The sequence below is a fragment of the Gobio gobio genome (genome assembly GCF_949357685.1).
Source record: "Gobio gobio genome assembly, chromosome: 24".
Lineage (NCBI taxonomy): Eukaryota > Metazoa > Chordata > Actinopteri > Cypriniformes > Gobionidae > Gobio > Gobio gobio.
Window position 1 is genome coordinate 30,009,745 of NC_137120.1, and position 21,009 is coordinate 30,030,753.

Here is a 21,009-nt window from a genome sequence, read left to right on the forward strand (position 1 = left end):
AATAAACAAGAATGACAAGTACGGAAACTATAGAGGGAAGGAAGAGAGCGAGAGAGGTGTTTAATAAGCCGCTACATATGTTCAGCAAATGGGGCTTTAATATCATGCTGTATATTCATTATCTGCCATTTACAGTATCTATTTTCATGCAGACTGGAGTCGTGAAAGATCCTTGAGAAACCTGTATAATTACTAGACTCAATGCATCATCATTATAACTGTCTGGAGCAAATTAATCCCAATCTACCATATTAACATGCCTGATTTAAAGCTGAAGTGTGTGATATTTTCACTATTACTATCACAAGATGAAATTGGATGGATGGGTGGATGCATGGATGGATGTAGGGATGATGGATGGGTGGATGCATGGATGCATGGGTGGATGATTGATGCATGAATACATGGGTGCATATGTGGATGGATGGGTGCATATGTGGATGGATGGATGAATGGATGGATGGATGAATGAATGGAGGGATAGATGAGGTATGATGAATGGATGCATGGATGGATGGAGGGATGGGTGGATGGATTGTTGCATGAATGCATGGATGGATGGATGCGTGCGTGGGTGGACCTTCTGGATGGATGGATGGATTGTTGCATGAATGCATGGATGCATGGGTGGGTGGGTGAAGGGATGGATGGATGGATGGATGGATGAATGGAGGTGGATGAATGGAGGGATGGAGGAATAGATGATGGATGCATGCATGGATGGATACATGGATGGATGGAGGGGTGGATGGGTGGATGGATGGATTGTTGCATGGATGGATGGAGGGATGGATTGTTGCATGAATGCATGGATGAATGGATGCGTGGGTGGGTGAAGGGATGGATGGATGGATGGGTGAATGGAGGGATGGAGGAATAGATGATGGATGGATGCATGCATGGATGGATACAAGGATGGATGGAGGGATGGATGGATTGTTGCATGAATGCATGGATGCATGGGTGGGTGGACCTTCTGGATGGATGGATGGATGGATGGATGGATGGCTGGATGGATGGATGGCTGGATGGGTGGGTGGATGGATGAATGCATGGATGGATGGGTGGATGCATGGGTGGAGGGATGGATGGATGAATGGGTGGATGCATGGGTGGAGGGATGGATGGATGAATGGGTGGGTGGATGGAGGGATGGAAGAATAGATGAGGGATGGATGGATGTACGGGAGGGATGGATGGGTGGATGGAGGGATGGACAGATGGATGCATGGGTGGGTGGATGGAGGAATGGATGGAGGGATGGATAGACAGACAGATGGTTTTCTGGCCAAAGTTTTACTAAGCATTGCTAGAGTAATTCTGGATTGTTGCTAGGATGTTCTGAGTGGTTGCTAGGATAGTGCCAAGGTACTGCTCTAGGTCTTGGATAGACAGTTACAGAAATAAGCATTAGATTACTCTACGCTGAGTTAGAAAAACATAAGGGTTCCCTCAGGAAAAAAAACATCCATCCCATCTACAGTATGTCCTGTTATTATCCTGCTATTACTACTATATTGGAAGTCACTACATTCCCTGACCACTGCTCTAATCCAATAAAGAAGAGTACATTTTCCTATCCCATTCTGGACCCCGTCCAGCACCAAAGCTATTCGGCGAGATACAGTATATCACCTCTAGATTTATGACGCAAAACGGCATTAGCTAAGAAACCATCCGCCACACGCGGCCGGCGAATCTCATCGCGTGGACTTTGAAAATTGGAAAATTGCCCAGAGAGCGCTAAAGGGTCCCACTGCTAATACGGCCCGCTACGATTTATCAGCTGCTACCTGGCACTCGCGTTTGGGGCCACAGTCGTTTTTTACAAGTCCCAGTCTTAACGGTGTCGGGCCTGTCAGGGGGGTCAAAGGGAAGAGGGAGGGGGCCGTATTCTAAAATCAATCCGCCTTTAGAAATTGTCTCATTCCGTTCTCAATGACCTGGTGGCACGGCAAGGGCCGAGCGGGACAAACTGCCGTAGGCCATAAACCGTGACAAGCCCGGAGGAGAGTTAATGTGGCCATTCATAGAGGAACCGCTCGTAGTGTCGGTGGAGGTGAGGTGGTGCGCCGAAGGGGGGGGTGTCTATTAACTACTTTTAAACCGCTTTGGTGAAGCTAAGTGATCTCCGTCAACAGCAGCCTCGCGTATAAATACTGGCCTGACAGTTTAATGTGAAGGGACGAGCTTCCACAGGATTAGAAACATGTAACCCAGGGCTGCTGCTTGACATTGGCTGGATTGAGGTGGCCTGAGTGGGTGTGTGAAACAGGGCCGGGGGCAAAACATGCACAAAACACATTCTACGTTATGACATTTGCACTGCATAAAGAAATCCTCTGGTATTCAAGAAAACATACTAGCTGGGAGAACTTACGGAGAAATTTAAGGCTTTTCTTCTTTCTTTGATTCTGTTGACTGTGTTTCGAACCTGTGGATAACAAGGAGGGGGTGGATGGTTAAAATGTCATGACTCAATACTAAACACTTAATATAAAACACTTTGCGCCTGCATGAGTCTTGGCCCCGGGAAGGTGAAATTCAATCCGAACTGGGAATAGAGAAAGCAAATAGCCGCCATTGCATAAAAGTCAATGAGTGCCGCAGACCAAAATGTTCCAGTTTGTCACATGTAATGGGTCCTGAAAGTGACACGTAGAGTGGGCAAAGTAAGGAGAGCGTCTTAACCCCTCATCCGTCACACTGCACAGGGGGGCGCGGAAATGAAGCGATAGAGGAAACCACCCTTGCAGAACAAATTACATTTGGACTGTGAGAAAACCTGGGATTGTTGGGCGATGCATGCAGAATAAACTCCGTACACAGTACAATAAACTCTGATAACTCGTAAATACACATCAAATTTAAAGACTTTTTACTAGCATCATGTTTATAATGTCACAGCATCGCCAAATTGCTCAACTTGAAATGACTTTTTCGGGGGAAAAAAGTTTATAAGAGAAAGATTCACTGCTGAAAAGTAATTATAGTAATTAATGTGATTGTAAAAATGCAATATATTTAATAAATACTATATATTTAAATATATCAAATATATTATGTTAGAATTTTTCAATTGAATATAAAATGTTAGAAAATAGAATATATTTGTTTCATGTACTTTATCTTATTACTGTAAATAAAGCAAATGTATGAAATATATAATATATAACATAAAAATTAGTTGTGCATTAAAATATAATTAAAAAATTATATATTTATATTTACATTTATTATCATAGAATTATTTCTATGATTATAAAAATATATTTAATATAAACTATTTATATACAGTATATATTTTTCTATTCTAATTCTAAGAGTTCTAAGAGAAACTTTCACTGGTTGCAAATTAATTATATCAACATTATATATTTCTATTTACATGTATTATAATCTAAATAATATAATTATATATTTATACAGTGTATAATATATATATATATATATATATATATATATATATATATATATATATATATATATATATATATATGTATATATATATATATATATATATATATATATATATATATATATATATATATGAATTAATAAAGTAATATTAAAATGATTAATGTATTTTACATTTTTTACAGCAATAACATTACAATTAAATATTGTACATTCCTATTTACATTATATAAAAAGTATATAAAATGTAACATGTTAAAAACTTTATAAACTGGGAGTCATTTGTGTGTGTGTGTGTGTGTAGTTGCATTAAAAAAAACTACATTTTCTGTATGACAATATTCCTCACATTTTACAATCAAATCCAGCTGTTTCCTGGCCTGCTAGATATAATTTTCCAGCCTGGCTGTCAGCGACCGCAAAAAAAAACCTGCCTGCATTTCCCAGCACGAGTCCGGCACAAGCTCCAGCCCTTTGCTGGTGAATATGCATTAGCTCTTATGACTTCATTAGGCTCTGCTGTTGTCATAAATTATTGCTGCCATGCAGATATACACACACTAGCTTGTTTTGAATAGACACTATTACTGTGACGACAGAGTTAATGAAGAGAATAGAAAAGCTCTGACGGCTCGGAGTCAACGGTAATATGTCAGATTTGCAAACAGACACTCTTTTCTCCCTCTCTCACGCTTTCTTTTCAGCAAATCAAGCGTGCTGTAGCTTTAATGAATAGAACTGGGAAATCAAATCACTTTATTCCAGGTAAAATCACAGAAAGAGCATTTCCAGCAACTGAAGGAACTGGTTTGAAGTTGCAGCTCTTAAAAGCAGTTTAGTTGTTTTCCTCTCAAGGTTTTAAAGCGATGTAGCCCTAATGTTCAATATAAAAATACATTGAAAGCAATGCAAATGACTACATTTGCCAAAGAAAAGAGGTCATAAAACAGGGATGACTATATTAAGTAAAAACAATTATATTAATATATATTTTTTAATGATCATAGCGATCAGTTTTAATTTGTTCTTGAGGTGGGATGATCTACTGTATATAAAAAAAAACTCAAAGGGAAATTATCATCAAATTGAATTGCCTGTTCTATGAATTCTAAGCAGGAGAACACAACATACCATATACAATGCATAATTAATATTTTATTATTACAAGCAATCTCCTGTTCAACAAATCACTATACATAATTTACATGGTATCTAAAGTATTTGACTGTAAAATATTCTAATGTCTTAACTAATGGCTCATGCACATTGGGAATAAATGGCATGTTATGTGAATCTCTCGGGATCACTCTCTCTCTCCCTCTCTTACGAATGGCTGATTTTACATATTCTCGCTCGTATGTTTCTTTTGAGATAATCAACTGTACAGACTTGTGAAACAGATTTTTTTTGTCCCGGGAGAAGCGGGTGTTTCTTTAAATGAGAGCAGACAGGGTTGATCGTTTCACTTTGGTCTCTTTCTTCCACTCTTTAAATATTCTGGGACTTTGTATACAAACACTTTGATCATTTTCCTCAATTTTTCAATTATACAAGAATTTCCTTTGTGGTGTCAGATGGTGAAACTTAATCTGCTATTGTTTCTTGTCATTTAACGACACAAAGGGAACGAGGTAAATTCTCAAAAAAAGAAAAGCACAGATTATTACATTATGTATTTACAAAACCCCCTTTGAAAAAAGTGTAAAGCAGACGAGCTGCTCACAAATTGTGAAGACCTCTGGGTCAAGGAGAGACGGGGGTTGGAAAATAGATTCCGACATACTAAAAAAGCCTGTTAAGCAAGAATGCACCGATGATTTATTTTACAATGCGGAGAGGGTCACCGACGAGTCTCTGCTGTGTCAATACAGGGCCCGGTCTCAGGGCCATCTCCTTACACCTCTTTTGTAGGCACTGAAAAGGTAGAAGCAAAGGTAGACAAAAGGCAGGGAAGCTCCATCAATACTCAGGGTGGAGATGAAGAAAGAAGAGGAGGAAAAAAGAGGCTGAGGTCTAAGGCCTGCAAAAACTCCACTCATCCATGTGCTAAGAGAGAAATTTGGTCTGTTATATTTGAAATATTATGCTAACATTTCAAGTGATAATTTTTAAAATAATATTAATTGATCAAATTAAAATTATACTTTTGTATTATAAATGTAAAATAAATTGCTATTGTTAATCATAGTAATAATTATTATTATTATCATTTAAATTAATAGTGATTTATTTTGTATTTATTTTTATAATATTTATTTTTTATTTAAACACAGTTAATAATAAGAAATATCACACTCATGGCTCTATATCAGCATGCTGTTTTTACCTATGCCCGAATCACAGCTGTGCTGATATACAGCCATATCGCATGGCTATGAGTGTGATATTGCGTTTATACAACAGTTCGACGGCACGAGTAAATAAATAAGAAACAACAACGTAGTGTCTTTAAAAACCCTCTTTTGTGCAGAACTACTTCCTTCTGCCACAGATTCAAATCGCAAATTGATAGTTTAACAGTTGAGCCCAAGCCTCCATTACTAATTCTAAAACGTCACTTTAGAACTAGGCATGGTACATACTCCACAAGAACAAAGAAATGTGTTCGTTTTCTTGAGGTGGCAAGAACAGGAACAAAGTTCTAGCCAGGACATTCCATACTTCACGAGAAAAGCAGGTGCCGAATATTTCCGTTTCTCCGCATTAACCCCGCCCACTTAAAATTTCTGAGCAATAGTTCTCAGACACCCGCAAGAAAAAAGTTCTGCTCAGTTATGCTGCGAGAACTCCCAAACCAGGGCTGCTAGAACAAAATTATGTAATTTTGTTCGAGAACTTTTTTTTCTGTTCTTGCGGAGTATGTAAGCAAGGGCATTAGCTGCAACAAGCTGATATTATACTGGTCAATCTTATATTCATAATCACAAAATAAGTTTAAAGTCCGCTGAGGATTTCTTTGTCCTTTTAACAATAAAGGGGATTGCCCATGGCGGCGCTAGTCAGTGCGTCTTAAGGAGTTGTTTAAAGTTTAAAGTTGTCACTAAAAGAATTTAGTATTTGACTAACCAATTATTTATTTAAAATATACTTAACCCTATGGAGTCTGAGCTCTTTTGGGGCCCTTTAGAAGTTTTGACATGCTCTGACATTTGTGTTTTTTCAGTCGCTTATATAATGGCAAAAGTGCATAACACTGTATTCAGCACAAACTGGGCTACCATAATTTGTGAGCAACATGTATGTACATGCTTGTATTTTTGAGAGAAAAATGATTATGCACGGTTTTTGAAAAAAAAAAATTAATAAAATAAAATTAAGGCCTCAAAACACACAATAGATATGTGTTCACAAGGCTTTTGACTCCACAGTGTATTTGCATAGAGTTTTTTCTTGAAACTGATGTGAGAATCATTGAGCCTACTCATTCACATAAAACAATACACTGATTTAAAATTTGTAAGAGACAGTTTTTCTTCACAAAGCCAGTATGCGAGGAGGCGTGATATCTAATGAATAATGATGAGTATCCCCTGAGAGAACAAAAGGACATAATAGCCCTTATAATGAGCTGCATAATGAATGAGCTTCAGGTAGGCCTATATGTGACAGAGAGCAACAGAGCAAATAGGGCTGGGACGGTTACCGCATTACCGCAATACCGTGGTCACGTGACGCCTACCGCGGGTCTGAGATCGTCACCGCCATCACCGCAAAAAAAAAAAAAAAAAAACATTGGCCTACACATGTGTGCACGTTGTGTCTAATTCCATGGATTCATTGATTCTAATGACATGGATTGTGTCTAATGACGTGCGTGTCTTATATGGATTCAAGGTTTTCTAAACAAAACTGAATCAAAAGATGGAGCAAATCCGACCTTTCGCGAGTTGGGGAGCGCAATTTTCCATTATAACATTCCATTTGTATCCGTGTAATGTCTTGTAGCCTATAATTTGAATTAAATTTTACTAAAGCATAAAATACAGACGCATAAGCAGGTTTTTAATTGCACGTGCTTAACACAATTCTCTCACATGGTTGCGCAGCCGACAATAGCGGGTAGGGAGATAGAAGTCATGAAAGCAGAAAAAAGAACGCACCGCCCGGGCCGTGGGTTTGTGTCGAACGCTGGTGACCGATTTCTCCCATAGCTGGCAAAAAAAAAAACCACGGCTTCAGAAAGAACAAACTGAGCTGGACCTGCCTCAGCCCTCCTTAGTAGCTACTGGTAAGTTTTCTTCCAACTCTGTTTGGGAAAGATTGACTACAAATAAGCTGGGCATGCGAAATTTCATTCAATATAATCAATAAATAATCTATTGTAGGCAATTAAATATAAGTAGGCTATGTGATTCTGAAATTCCAATTTCACTAAAAGGCTATCGAAAAAGATATCCGTCTGGCAGGCTTACAAGCACAGTAGTGTGCGACACTTGGTTAAATTAAATAGCCTTCGTTAAATATTTGAACCACTGAGACAAAAGCGCACACGAGATATATAAATTAATATGAATATGTAAAAATATGTAATATAAATATAAATAATAAGTAATATCCAATCACGGTAGTGTGAGCAGCGACACTTTGTTAAATTAAATAGCCTTCGTTAAATAGCACCACTGAGACAAAAGCGCACACGAGATAGGCATATAGCCTATATATAAATTAATATAAATATGTAAAAATAGGCCTAATATAATATAATAATATAGTATGTAAAAATTATTTATGTAATATAAATAACATATATATATGTATATATATATATAAATAATCATTAGCCTAAATAGCCTTGTTAAATTAAAAAGTATTCGTTAAATAGCCTTGAACCACTGAGACAAAAGCGCACACCACACGAGATATGTAAAATAATATAAATAGGCTATGTAAATGTTATAAAATATAAAAAATAAATGTAAAAAATAAACGTAGCATAATATACAATCACGGTAGTGTGAGCAGCGAGTGACTACACTTTGTTAAATTAAATAGCCTTGAGCCTTCGTTAAATAGTCTTCATTAACCACTGAGACAAAAGCACACACGAGATGTAAATTGTAAATGTAAATTATAGCCTGAATTTGTAAAAATATGTAATATAAAAATAGAAATACTATAAATATAAATAATATATTATATTATATGGGCGGGTGTGCGCGAAAGTCGTTATAGTTTAAGTGATTGTTTGATGACGACGACTGTAATCTGAAAGTAAAAATATGGGAAATAAATAAACATGAACAAATAAATATAGGCTATATTACTGATCAATACCGATAAATAAAAATGTGTTTGTTTGTCTTTGTTTATGCTGTTCCATCTTCAGATCTCTGTCGTGATCTGATCTGCTCTCTCAGCAAAAAATATGACTGGGATGTAAACCATGGCCTAGTCTATATTTCGTTTTGCCAGCACTTTTTTTTCCAGATATTATTCCATTTCTGTTCTAATTGTTCCTGTTCTAAACGTGAAAAAATAAATGTAAAATAAACATGTTCCTTATTATGTTCAATTGCCTGCGCTGGTGTGTGCGTGTGCGGCTGTGCGCGAAACTCGATCGGGAGCCGTTTAAAGCGGTTTACCGCTGAACCGCGGGAATTTCTTGCTTTTCAACCGCGGTAAGAAAAAATCCATACCGTCCCAGCCCTAAGAGCAAAGGAAATATACTTTTTTTGTAGTTTATTTTATTTGGAATGTAGTAAACAAAGGCCTATTATTCACAATATCACAAGTATGATATTTATCATACTTTATATCATAAGTCAAATGTTTTAAATAACCTTATGTGATCTCATTTGGCTTTGGATCAAAAAATCAATATTCTGCATAATTATAAAAGCTTGAATAGCACTGCATTATAAATATAATCTATTATGAAAACACCCAACATGGTATAAATAACAAAGATAAGCCATATATTGACGCGATTGTGTGTTTATTATCTTCAAACGTGTCTATCTGCATGCTATAGCGATTTCTGGAAGCTGTTTATGTCAGGAAGAAAGTCACATGATATCTTCTTCGTCTACCGTATATGGACTACATGTGCACGGAGCGCCCTCCGGCTCCCAGTATGAACTGAAAACACAACAGTTTGAAATAATAACACTTCTCTGTATAGAAATTTGACACAGACATATGAGAATCTATCAATATTTCTCCTCATCTGCACACTTTTGAACTAAAAGCCCTGAGGGATGTTTGTTTTGTCATGAGTAGACATGTGCCGGTAAACGGTAATACGATATACCGCAATAATGAACATGCACAATATTGTTATCGTGGGCACTTCAAAATACTGTGAATAATTATTTATTACTAATTCTTCAGATCTTTAGAATGCATTTTAAGAATACTTTACCCATCAATCATTTAAAATGAACAACACATCAAATAGGAACGTGCACTGATGTAAACAAACGTGCATGAGCCGAGCACATGGCGGAACTAGTGAAGGAGATGCGCTGAAGTGCACATTCACTCTTCGACAGCAGAGGGCGCTGACAGAACAGCAGAAATGCAGCCGTTTCCCCGGTAACCCTCGTAAACAAAAAGATATGGTGAAAAGACTTAAGGCTATTCATTTTCAAACTTAAACATTTTTATATTTTAATCTGGACTAAATTACATGCCCTAGATATTGTTTGAATATGTTCTGACTGTTGTTCAGTCACATACTTTACAATAAGGCTCCATTATTTAACATTAGTTCATTCATTAACAAACTGACATTGAAAAATACTTCTAAAGCATGTATTAATCTTAGTTAAATGTACATTTCAGCATTTAATAACAGATTATTAAAATCAAAAGTTGTAACTGTATTATTTAATGGACCTGAGCTAACACTAACTAACAGTTTTTAAACTAACATTATCAAAGAAGAATAACTTCTGTAAAAATGTAGCTATTCATTCTTTGTTAATGTTAATGCATTAACTGGTGAGACATTATTGTAAAGTGTTACCTATTGTTCTTTATAATTCTTTTGCACTTAATCTGTTTTAAATATTTGTTTACTTTATACATTTTTGTGTATTGCTTTATTGTATTTAAATGTTCTTTTTTTATAAGAAAGTTATTAAACCTGTTATAGTATGACAACACTTTTCTTGCAACTTATTTCAATATCGTGATAATACCGTATACCGTGATAAAAGCTTCAGCAATTAATCGCAACATGAAAATTTGATACCGGCACATGCCTAGTCGTGAGTCTTCATGACGAGAATAGAGGAGTGTTTTATGAATGAGATCAGCTGACGCTCGTATTACAATCTAAGGTACCAACGCAGTTTTCATATTCATAACTCCTGACACATATTAATAAATTACGGTCACTATATGACTTTGAGAATAAAACAGAGGTCAAAAATGGAAGCTTGAGTCTTAGATCTTTTAAATGATGTATAGTTTGCCAAGTTAATTACTTACATGACAGTAATTTTGAGCTTATTTAAACAAAGAAAGCTTCAGTGTGTCCTCGCGCAGATTTTTGCGTTTAATATTCACAGATTTTACAGAGTAAACTTCACACAGCAGGGGATCGTTGCTTTCAGAAATGAACAGCTTTTCATGGAGAATTATTCCAGGATTATTAAACATTTCTCAAAACAATGTAGTTGTAGTAGGAATGCAGTACTTGATGTGTTTTTTTGAGTTGATGTGTGTGTGCTGTGGGCGCAACCCGTTCTCACTCCTAAGGCGTCAAAGTCCGAAGCATGGTCAAGTGATTTCCGCGTCACAATAAAGACGCTAAAGGTACCCCTAGGTTTCACTATATCGACGCACTGAGTGCTCCATTCATTTCAATGAGAAACCTTTGGCGTCATACACAGACGCGTTGGGCATGGGAACGTTATCGTCATGATGATCATATATTGGCTCATGATTTTGCCATTATGACTTGTTGGACTGTAATTCTCAATTTAATCAGCCAGCATAATTTTTTTTACGCTATCTAGACACGTTTGAACATGTAACCCATTTGTGTGGTATATAAAACGCAGATATAACAGGCAGAGTCGACTGCATGCACAATTTATTTTAAAAGTACAAAAAGTACAAATATTCCGAGGCCAACCGATTGATTTGTGTGAAGGAAATCCCCAAAAGCGACCAGCGTCTCCATCCGCAGAAGATCACAATCACGAACACATTAAATTTCAAATATTGCCGCCTGTTACGTCAGTTTTCATAGTGAAATTGCATTGGCTCTCGTATGTATCGTGACCAATTGCGTCATTACGTCAGCTTTGATTGTAAAATGTCATTGGTTCTTGTGTGTCTTGTGACCGAATGCGTCAAGCTAAAGAGGCATGTGTATTATTTGAATGAGATATGAATGAGTTCGTTAACGGAGTGGCAGGATCATCATCTCAGCGATTAAAACATTAAGATCAACTCTGTTCTTTACATAAAGACATTGTGTGACTTCAGAAGACTTGGAATGCAACAGGAGTTAATACTTTTATACTGTTTTTGGTCAGTTTTTGCAATAAATAGATGTGACTGTACTTGTATTTGCATGTTATGTGTTTTATATTGTTTAAGAGTGGGTAGGTTTAGGGTAGGAGTTGGGTTAGCTGCTCCAAAATATAAAAGTAACCTTTAAATATTAATAAAATATTAATAAAATCATGTCTGCTTTTACAAATGCAAAGAATAACATGCATCTTGATCTGACGCATTGTTTAAACAACTGAAATGAATGGAGCACCCAGCGCGTCAATATAGTGACGCCTAGGGGTGACTTTAGTGTCTTCGATGTGACGCGGAAGGCACTTGACCATGCTTCGGATTTTGACGCCTTGGGAGTGAGAATGGGTTGGTGGGGGTCGACTCCGGAGCCTCAGTATTTGAATCTCAATAGAACGCGCGCTTCGTGGGCGTGGTCGCATTAGTGTGTAATGAGCCGCTCAGGAACGACTAACATCCCTCTGCTTTCAAACAGATTACATAAACAAATAATATTTGTTTTTGATTTGGTTTACAGTGTTTAAAACCTGACATTTGAGCGTTTCTTTAGACATATGTCTCATGTTTGTGAGACAAGTATTCACTAAGCTAGAGGTCATTTTCTGAAGACTGTCTGAATGAATGTCTTTGAGAGAGAGGCTGCAGATGGCGCATCATGTGTGTTTTCTTTATTTTGCAAAAAGCACAACAATTTGTTTTTATTGCCCCCTCCCCCCCCCACTGTTGAACTCTCTGTTGCGCACTACGGTGTCCACAGAGGGCTTTGACGTGGCGTGGTGTGGCTGTCCTAAGCACCCTCCCAAAGCCTGTGGGCTCGTTTACTTCGGTGGAGTGGTCCCGCAGAGCTGCGGGCAGGCCGCCGCCCCTTTGCACATGCACAAGGGTGGAGCCAACCCAGGGCTCTTCATTGAGCTGCGTGCCGCAACTGACCCCGCCCCCGGGCGGTGAAGGTGGCCACACGCTCCCTGGGTCGGGCGATGTCCACAGCTGTGGTCCGGGAGAACACCTGGCCTTACCTGGTGATGTGGAGGACGTTGAGCGGGCCCGCCTCCTCAACTCACCCATATCCCAGGCTGGCCTCTTCGGCGGCGCGGCTGAGAACTGCGCCCAACAGTTCTCTGCTGCCCCAGAGCAGACTGAGGCTGTAACACGTACTGCCCCGGCGGCCAGCTGCTGCACCAGCCGCCGGCTCAGTCGCCTCAGTCCGCTCGCCGCCGAGGGCGCCCTCCCTCTTCCCGCCCGGCCCCAGCAGCAGCCTTCACCTGGGCCGCGCCGTGGAGGTGGTTGAGGATGTCACCCAGTCCGCTCCCCAGACTGGTTAAACGCCAGGCTGGAGGTGGACAACACAGAGATGGGTTCCAGTTCTTCCCAGGGGATGGTAGCAGGGCCTCTCCTTCCCCCGGTGGAGGGCCGGGGGAAAATCCTTCCGCTGCTGGCCCCCGGGCTAGCAGCGCTTGGGAAGAACTCATGTTCCTGTCTCTGAGGACCCAGAGACCGGTGATGACAGTGCGCGCCACCCTCGGGTCTCGCCACTCGCATCCCTCTCTGTCGCCAGCCCCCTGGCAGAGCAGACCCCAGTGGAACGTGCGTCCTTCCCTGGTCTCCGCTGTCAGGACGCAGCCGTTAACCGTGCCCCGACCCCGGGACGCCCAACAGCCTCCCCTGTCCGGGCCGGTAACGCTGCCTCGCTGCCCCACCCTGGGTACGTCTGCCGTCCGTATGACCCCGTTGGTGCAGTCTCTGGAAGCATGGCTTCAGCTTCCGGGGCTGTCTTACTAGTCTTACGACAGGGTACTCACACTTACGCAGGGCACTGGAAGACAGCTGAGTGGCGGGATTATATTGGGACCCCCATTCGTTAGTCACTAACGTTACGTCGTAGTGACTGAACGAAAGGGAACGTCTCGGTTACGGATGTAACCCTCGTTCCCTGAGGAGGGAACGGAGACGTAACGTCCCGTTGCCACATCAGCTGTGCTACCTGGAACGCAGGAGTTCAGTCTTGGCTCCTCAAGCAGGTAACAAAATGCGATATTGCCACGTACTTCCTTATATACTCACGCGGTGAGGCGGAGTTACGTATGCAAATTCCGCATGCCCCATGGCATTGGCACGCCATTGGGCGTTTTCTCTAAACTCGAAGTTGATAGGCTTCTAAGCGAAACCCCCATTCGTTAGTCACTAACGTTGCGTCTCCGTTCCCTCCTCAGGGAAAGAGGGTTGAATCCGTAACCGAGAAGTTCTTTCTTCTCAGCGTTGCCGAATTGGTGTATTTCCTCTGTGAAATTTAGGTTTGTGTATTTTATCTATAAAATCATTCCTGTGCTTGAAATTATTTTATTTATTGCAAAACAACAAACAGGGATGCAATGTGACTTAAATGAGTGTTGCGTCTTTTCGCGTGATTGAAACGCCTGATGCCTTGCATAAAACACACAACTTTATTCCTAAAGATAATGAATATAATTAATTTGGATGATAAATGTTCCCAGAACTGTGCACTGTTTGTTTATGGGCAGGGTATGAGTCAGTCGCGTTGCAGCATCTTTCAGGTATGAGTGAAACGCGGGACGGTGGTCTAAAATTCCGCAAGTCCGTCTCAGGCACGAGAACCAGTGCTGATACGGTGGAAAAGGAATAACAGATCGGTTGTTTACACTTGAATTACTTTTGAATGTTACATTTTTTACTTCTAAAATGTTTGTTACATGAGTTTAAATGTAGCCAATATTGTATACATGTTAAAACAGTATAAAATATGCTGTATTGCTGTATTCATTGACAATAAAGGCCAATGTCTTGTATACCTGTGGTTGTGTAGAGTATTTGACAAAGGTTTAGGTAGTATTTTCAAGTTAGTATTACTCATACTATAAAAGATAAATATTACTCATAAAAACAGTTAATATTACTCATAAAAACAGTTAATATTACTCATAAATATTGGCTTTTAAATGTTTTCCCCCCATTTATTTCAACTCAATTGTATTTGTTAATGTACCAAACAATTACAGATCAGATCTACTTAATTTTTTTCCTTACATTTACTCAGCTCATCGTAACATAGGGGAACCACTTTTGGTGCTATATAGCACCATATCTTAACAGGTTTTATAAATGGTAGCGGTGCTATATAGCACCTCAGTCATTTAAAGAACCAGTGAAGAACCACTAAATCATAGTAAAAGTTTTTAGAGTGTAAAATAGGAAATAAGCAAACAGTCAAAAGTACAAAAGCAACGCTAGTTATAGTAGAATACAGGATTTCTGTTTCATTTCAGTTATGAAACTTAACTTTGCACTTAGCCAAATCCATTAGCTCTGGAACAAGTAATAGATGAATAAGACCAAAATTGCCAATTTGATAGATCCAAAATTAGTTATACCTCATCTTTAAACGCTATCTACATAAGAGCCAGCGTAAAATTCCCAAAGGACTGGCCGAGATGAAGCTGATCTCGCAGGTACATAAGTGCTGAATGGCCACTGACGGTCTGGAGCTCAATCTCCGAAAATGCCTACACAAATTGTCAAATATGCGTTACGTTTAAATATATCAAGGTCGTAACCATGTCTTGAACATTGGAGGGGACCAATTTTTTTTTTTTTTATAAAGCATAAAGAAACAGAACAGTGAATGAAAATCTAGGTCTAATTCTAGTTGGGAAATAATGATTTTGGCTATTTAATGATAATGGCTATTTACAAATAATATTTTCATTAATTTGCGTCATATATATTGTTAGCCCCGAGATTCTTCATGTTAGTGAATAAATGCATAGATCCGCTGTTAATATTCAAATTCCCTAGTGGTCTGGTGGTAGACTTTTTGCAAACCGTGTCAAAGGTTCCGGCTTCTAATCCGCTCTCATATAGTTTTTTTTTGTATTCATTAAAATCAAATATGTTGATCAATGATTGTATATTAAGAACAGGGACACTTGTGTGCAGTTTGTTTTGTGATTTTACTGGAAAGAATAGAGTCTCTGCAACGGCATTAAGCAATAGATTGACACGCTCGTCTATGTGAAGCCTGTGCACGAGCTAAAAGAGACTGTAAAACCCGCCTACTTTGATTTGATTGGCCATCTCAATCATTTTGACATTGACAAGCGCTGTTAGACCGCTGAGGCAGACCAGACTAAAATATAACTTTTAAACCTTCTTGTCATCCTTACATGGATTCACGGCATAATGAAGTGCAGCAGAGCAGTGCAGTGCAAGAATTTGAAACATTGGGAGGGATATGTTATAAGTGCAGTGATACAAACAGCAAAATGGTTCCAGTGCTGATACTGGGAGAATATCGCACGGCTGGAAAAAGCTCTCAGCCAATCAGATCTGAGAACCAGAACGAACTGTTGTATAATTAATATTAATAATATTACTTTATAATACAATATTATATAACATACTCATTATTTAAATTAACGTTTGTTAGTATTTATTTATTTTATTATCTTTTTATTCATTTTAACATGTAAAATGTAAATATGTATTATATATATATATATATATTAGGGCTGTCAAATGATTAATCGCGATTAATCGCATCCAAAATAAAAGTTTGTGTTTACATAATATATGTGTGTGTACTCTGTTAATTATTATTTATATATAAATACACACACATTCATGTATATATTTAAGAAATATTTGCATGTATATACTGTATATACATTTATATAATCTATAATATATATAAATATAAATGTTTTATATATATATAAAATTTTTATTTTTTTCTTAAATATATACATGTGTGTGTATTTATATATATAAATAATAATTAACAGAGTACACACACATATATTATGCAAACACAAACTTTTATTTTGGATGCGATTAATCACGATTAATCTTTTGACAGCCCTAATATATATATATATATATATATATTTATATATATATATATATATATAAAATTAATAATGATTATAATATGAATGCAAAGATGAGACTGCCTAGGACGACAGACAGACAGACAGACAGACAGACAGACAGACAGACAGACAGACAGACAGACAGACAGACAGACAGACAGACAGACAGACAGACAAACAGACAGACAGACAGACAGACAGACAGACAGACAGACAGACAGACAGACAGACAGACAGATAGACAGATAGATAGATAGATAGATAGATAGATAGATAGATAGATAGATAGATAGATAGATAGATAGATAGATAGATAGATAGATAGATAGATAGATAGATAGATAGATAATCTGATTTTATATTGGAAGACAACGGTTAAAGTCATCCATGTGCCTTGTTCGCATTTGGATTTGAATTTCAAGAAGACAATTTAGAACATATTCGCCTCATCCCCAATTCATAAAACTTGAGTTTAGTTCTCCACTCTTCAGAAGAGCATCTAAATGGTAATAGCCATTCTGCAGGTAAATTTCCACCCGATCTTCCCGCCGTCCTGCATACATATCCGCTTCTGTCTGTGCCTGTGTCTGAACCGGCGGTGAGCTCTAATGTCAGAATGTTAAATGGAAGACCATGAGTTTAAAAACTTAAAGAGGCAGTGAAATATTGGCCAATGTGGTTGAGGGATGACTGGCTCTTTACTCCGGGTGTCAGTGTTTAATGGTGGGACTGGATGCATATAAGTTAGCCCAAGCATGAAGGGCAGTGGGACGCTCATGTGGAAAAAAAAGAAGAAGAAGAAGAAAAAAAAAAGAGTCTCGCTTTCAATCCGCCACCCCTCTAACCTTCCTTTGGTGGGGTGGGGGTCCCATCAGAAACATCATGTCATTTCTCTCACTCACTCAGTCAGCCTTGAGATGCACTGCGGACTTACCTCAGTGTTGTACACTCCATATATCAGGAAGATGAAGAGACCCTGCAAAAGAAAGAAGTTGTTAGGAATCTTTTCTTTTTTTTGTATCTGAGCTACTGAAATTCATTCTCACAATAAAGAACAGTATGAAAAGCATTTTGAAACCAGTCTGAACGTTGCGGACTGATATGCGTCACCCTACTCAGAACTTCGGCCCAAGGTTACCGAAGCTTTGTGGAAGCCTTCACTCCAAAGCAACCAAGCAAGAGGCTAATAGCTAGTATGGAAGAAAGCAAAATAAAGGGATAAGATAAACCAATACAAGTTAACAAAAATTCATAAAGAAGCATGAATGGGTTTGCCCTTGGATGTACAGAAAGAGGTAAAAAAAGGCAATTTTTTTTTCTATGATTGGGACTATTCAGTAAAAGAGTTGTGCATCTTTAGCTCTGGAGAGCATAAGAAAGAGGACGAATGAACAAAAAAGGTGAGTCAATTAAAAGTTTAGATGTTTCAAGACCAGAAAAGGGTTCTTAAATATCTTAATATCGGTCTTTACTTATAAAATGAAAGAAAGGTAAAAGAAAAAACATTTCAGGTCTGAAAGGTGCATGAATGAACTGTATGAACCCTTCAATAAAAAAGTGCCAATATTTATTTTTTGCTATGGTTGTAGGAATTTAATATAAAAGTTATATGTCTTAAGGGTTGAAGGGAAAAAAAATTAAAAAGTTTCATTAACTTTTCAGGGCTTTTTACTTTCATTTTGCTATCATGATTGACAATATTCTTTGAATATACATGCTAAAAGTATGCCAAACCCTATGCTTTCTAGCAATACTGTACACACACTTCCAATTCTGAATCACATGACTGAACCGTTCTAGTTTTGTGCGTTAACTTAAAAAAATGCAGTCTATATTCCTTCTGCATAAATTTAACCCCACACAGAATTAATGCCTCCTAAAAAAATATGAATTAAAACGCATACTGTAACAGATTTTTGCCATGTTTTGCTCTGTGAGCTTAATATCTGTCGTATCTGACACCTGTGATAAGAGTGACATCAATCAAGCAAGAGTTTGGAACGTCCAATTTGCCACAGCGGGATCACAATGCATCATCATTGACAACATGATTTGGAGGTCTGTTCTAGGTGTCCACTATGTTGCCTGTGATGCCAGCCCTCTTCATTTCATCACAGCTGGGGAGCCACAGATCTCCCATCGGGCATTGCTACGCGATCAACTACTGTCAAAGTAGCAGTGACATAATGGCAAATATAAATTAAATTCTACAGCTGACATTGTCATATTAAAAAGTACATGTAACTAAGACCTTAAGATGGTATAATGTTGAACTCTATTATATGGCGCACAGAAAATGTATTATTAATATGTTTAAAGAGATAAAAAAATCCATATAAATCAATATTTATTTATTAATAATAATTTTACAATAAACAAATACATATTCATAATTTAGCTAAATATTCAGGTAAAATAAAATACAGCGATGATCAGGTATTTACGACATCAACTTCATTCTGAGCCAGGAAAAACCCTGATTTAAACATTCATTTTAATAATCGTTATTTAAAGTCGGCGTGAAACGGAAGTAGAGATTGTCCTTTTCTCCTTATTGTGACGTATATCCGAGTGAAACGGCTTCTGAAATTAGAAAAAATGTAGGGCAGGGCTTGATTTCGTCCTTCGGGAATTGATTGGATAGTTGGAAGTTGGGTGTTGCTAACAAAACTTTTTGCACTCAGTTGTGGAGAAAAACTTGATCTATCTCTTAAATAAATGTATTTTCTCTCAAATTTTTTTTTTTACATACATTACTGAGCATATTTCCTCGCTTTTCGCTGGTTTATGCTACAGATTTCACTCATTTTAAGCCTTTTATGGCTTTATTTCTCCCTATATGAGGGGGGGCGTGCCGTAAGCGCCTTCACACACGCTGCATTCCTAAGTTGATCGTCCGACTATATTGAGTACTTTTTACATAAAAAAGCTTTTATTTCTCATATATTTCTCTCTTTTTGACTCAAGTCCTTCCTGAAGAAGGTATTGTGTATACCGAAAAAAATGCACATAACCACCATATTGCTATGATCAGTGACAGGTTTCTGAAAGGCGCCGCAGAAACGAGACAGAGGGCGATAGCCCCGCCCTTGCGCCATACTGTAGCACATGACAGGAAGAGAAGAGAAGTTGTTTCGAGGGGGGAGGGAAGGTTAACATATTTGATTAAAGATTATAAGGGTACATTAGTTTTTACAAATTAATGAAGTGCACAGATAAATCAGTCATAGTAAACACTACAAAATTAAATATAAAAATACGAATTGTAAAATTTGATTTCATGCCGACTTTAATATTCTATAGTATAAAATTATATAATTATTACTATTATTATTATTTACAGTATATTAATAAATTTAATATATTATTATTATTAATAAATATTCATTTAAATTAGTTCTGCCAAATCGATTAATCACAATTAATCGCATCCAAAATAAAAGTTTGCGTTTACATAATATGTGCGTGTATGGTGTATAATTATTATAAATACACACACATGCATGTATATATTTAAAGTCCCTGTAAAGTCAAAATTAAATATGTGTTCAGAGTTTGTCACACCACAGACAAATTTGTTATTAACCACCCAGCCAAATTTGAATCATAAAAAAAAAATCCACCAAGTAAATAAAATGGCGTATCAAAAACGTGAAAAAATAAGCAGCATTCTCTGCTCTCAAACACTGGGGGCGTGTCCGCTGTCGGCGCTGAAACCACGCAGCGTATGTACTGTGCTAAGAATACTGCCTTACAACCCCAGTGAACAAGATAAAGGGGACTATAGTGAGAAAAACTCACTAGAAAACATATACAATTCTGGAAAGTATGAATAAGGCAAGTAAGGAGAAAACCATTTAGAAATGAAAAGTTAGAGTAGACTTAATCCATTTTTGCTTTGCCTTTTTATTCTCTGAAATTTTAGCACCTTCTGGAGGACCCCTGGGGGTCCCTGGACCCCAGTTTGAAAACCCCTGAACTACGCAACGTAAACAAACAGTGATAGAACATAACAAATATTTTGAGTATAGAAGGTGGTCATCAACGACAACAATAATTATAATAATAATTAACTTCTGTTTACAATATAAATAAATGAAGGTGTGAAGCTGGTCAATTATGTTTTAAAGTAAAACATTTTTAACATTGTTTAAAAGTTAAATCCGGCTTTAAACTTTTTAATCCCAAGTATTCCCTTTCTAATCATGTGGAATCTAATACTGCACTACAG

General features: G+C 37.8%; 1 protein-coding gene across 1 annotated transcript in view; it reads right to left on the reverse strand.

Moving 5' to 3' along the window:
• The window catches only part of LOC307121030 (adhesion G protein-coupled receptor D2), a 92,852-nt gene that overhangs the window by 39,439 nt on the left and 32,404 nt on the right, over positions 1-21,009 (reverse strand). The window contains exons 21-22 of the mRNA XM_079808416.1: positions 17,713-17,754; positions 2,198-2,434 (exon numbers count right to left, since the gene is read on the reverse strand). Of these exons, the coding sequence (XP_079664542.1) occupies positions 2,363-2,434; positions 17,713-17,754 (114 nt within the window). The 3' untranslated portion in view covers positions 2,198-2,362. The remainder of the gene's footprint in view (positions 1-2,197; positions 2,435-17,712; positions 17,755-21,009) is intronic.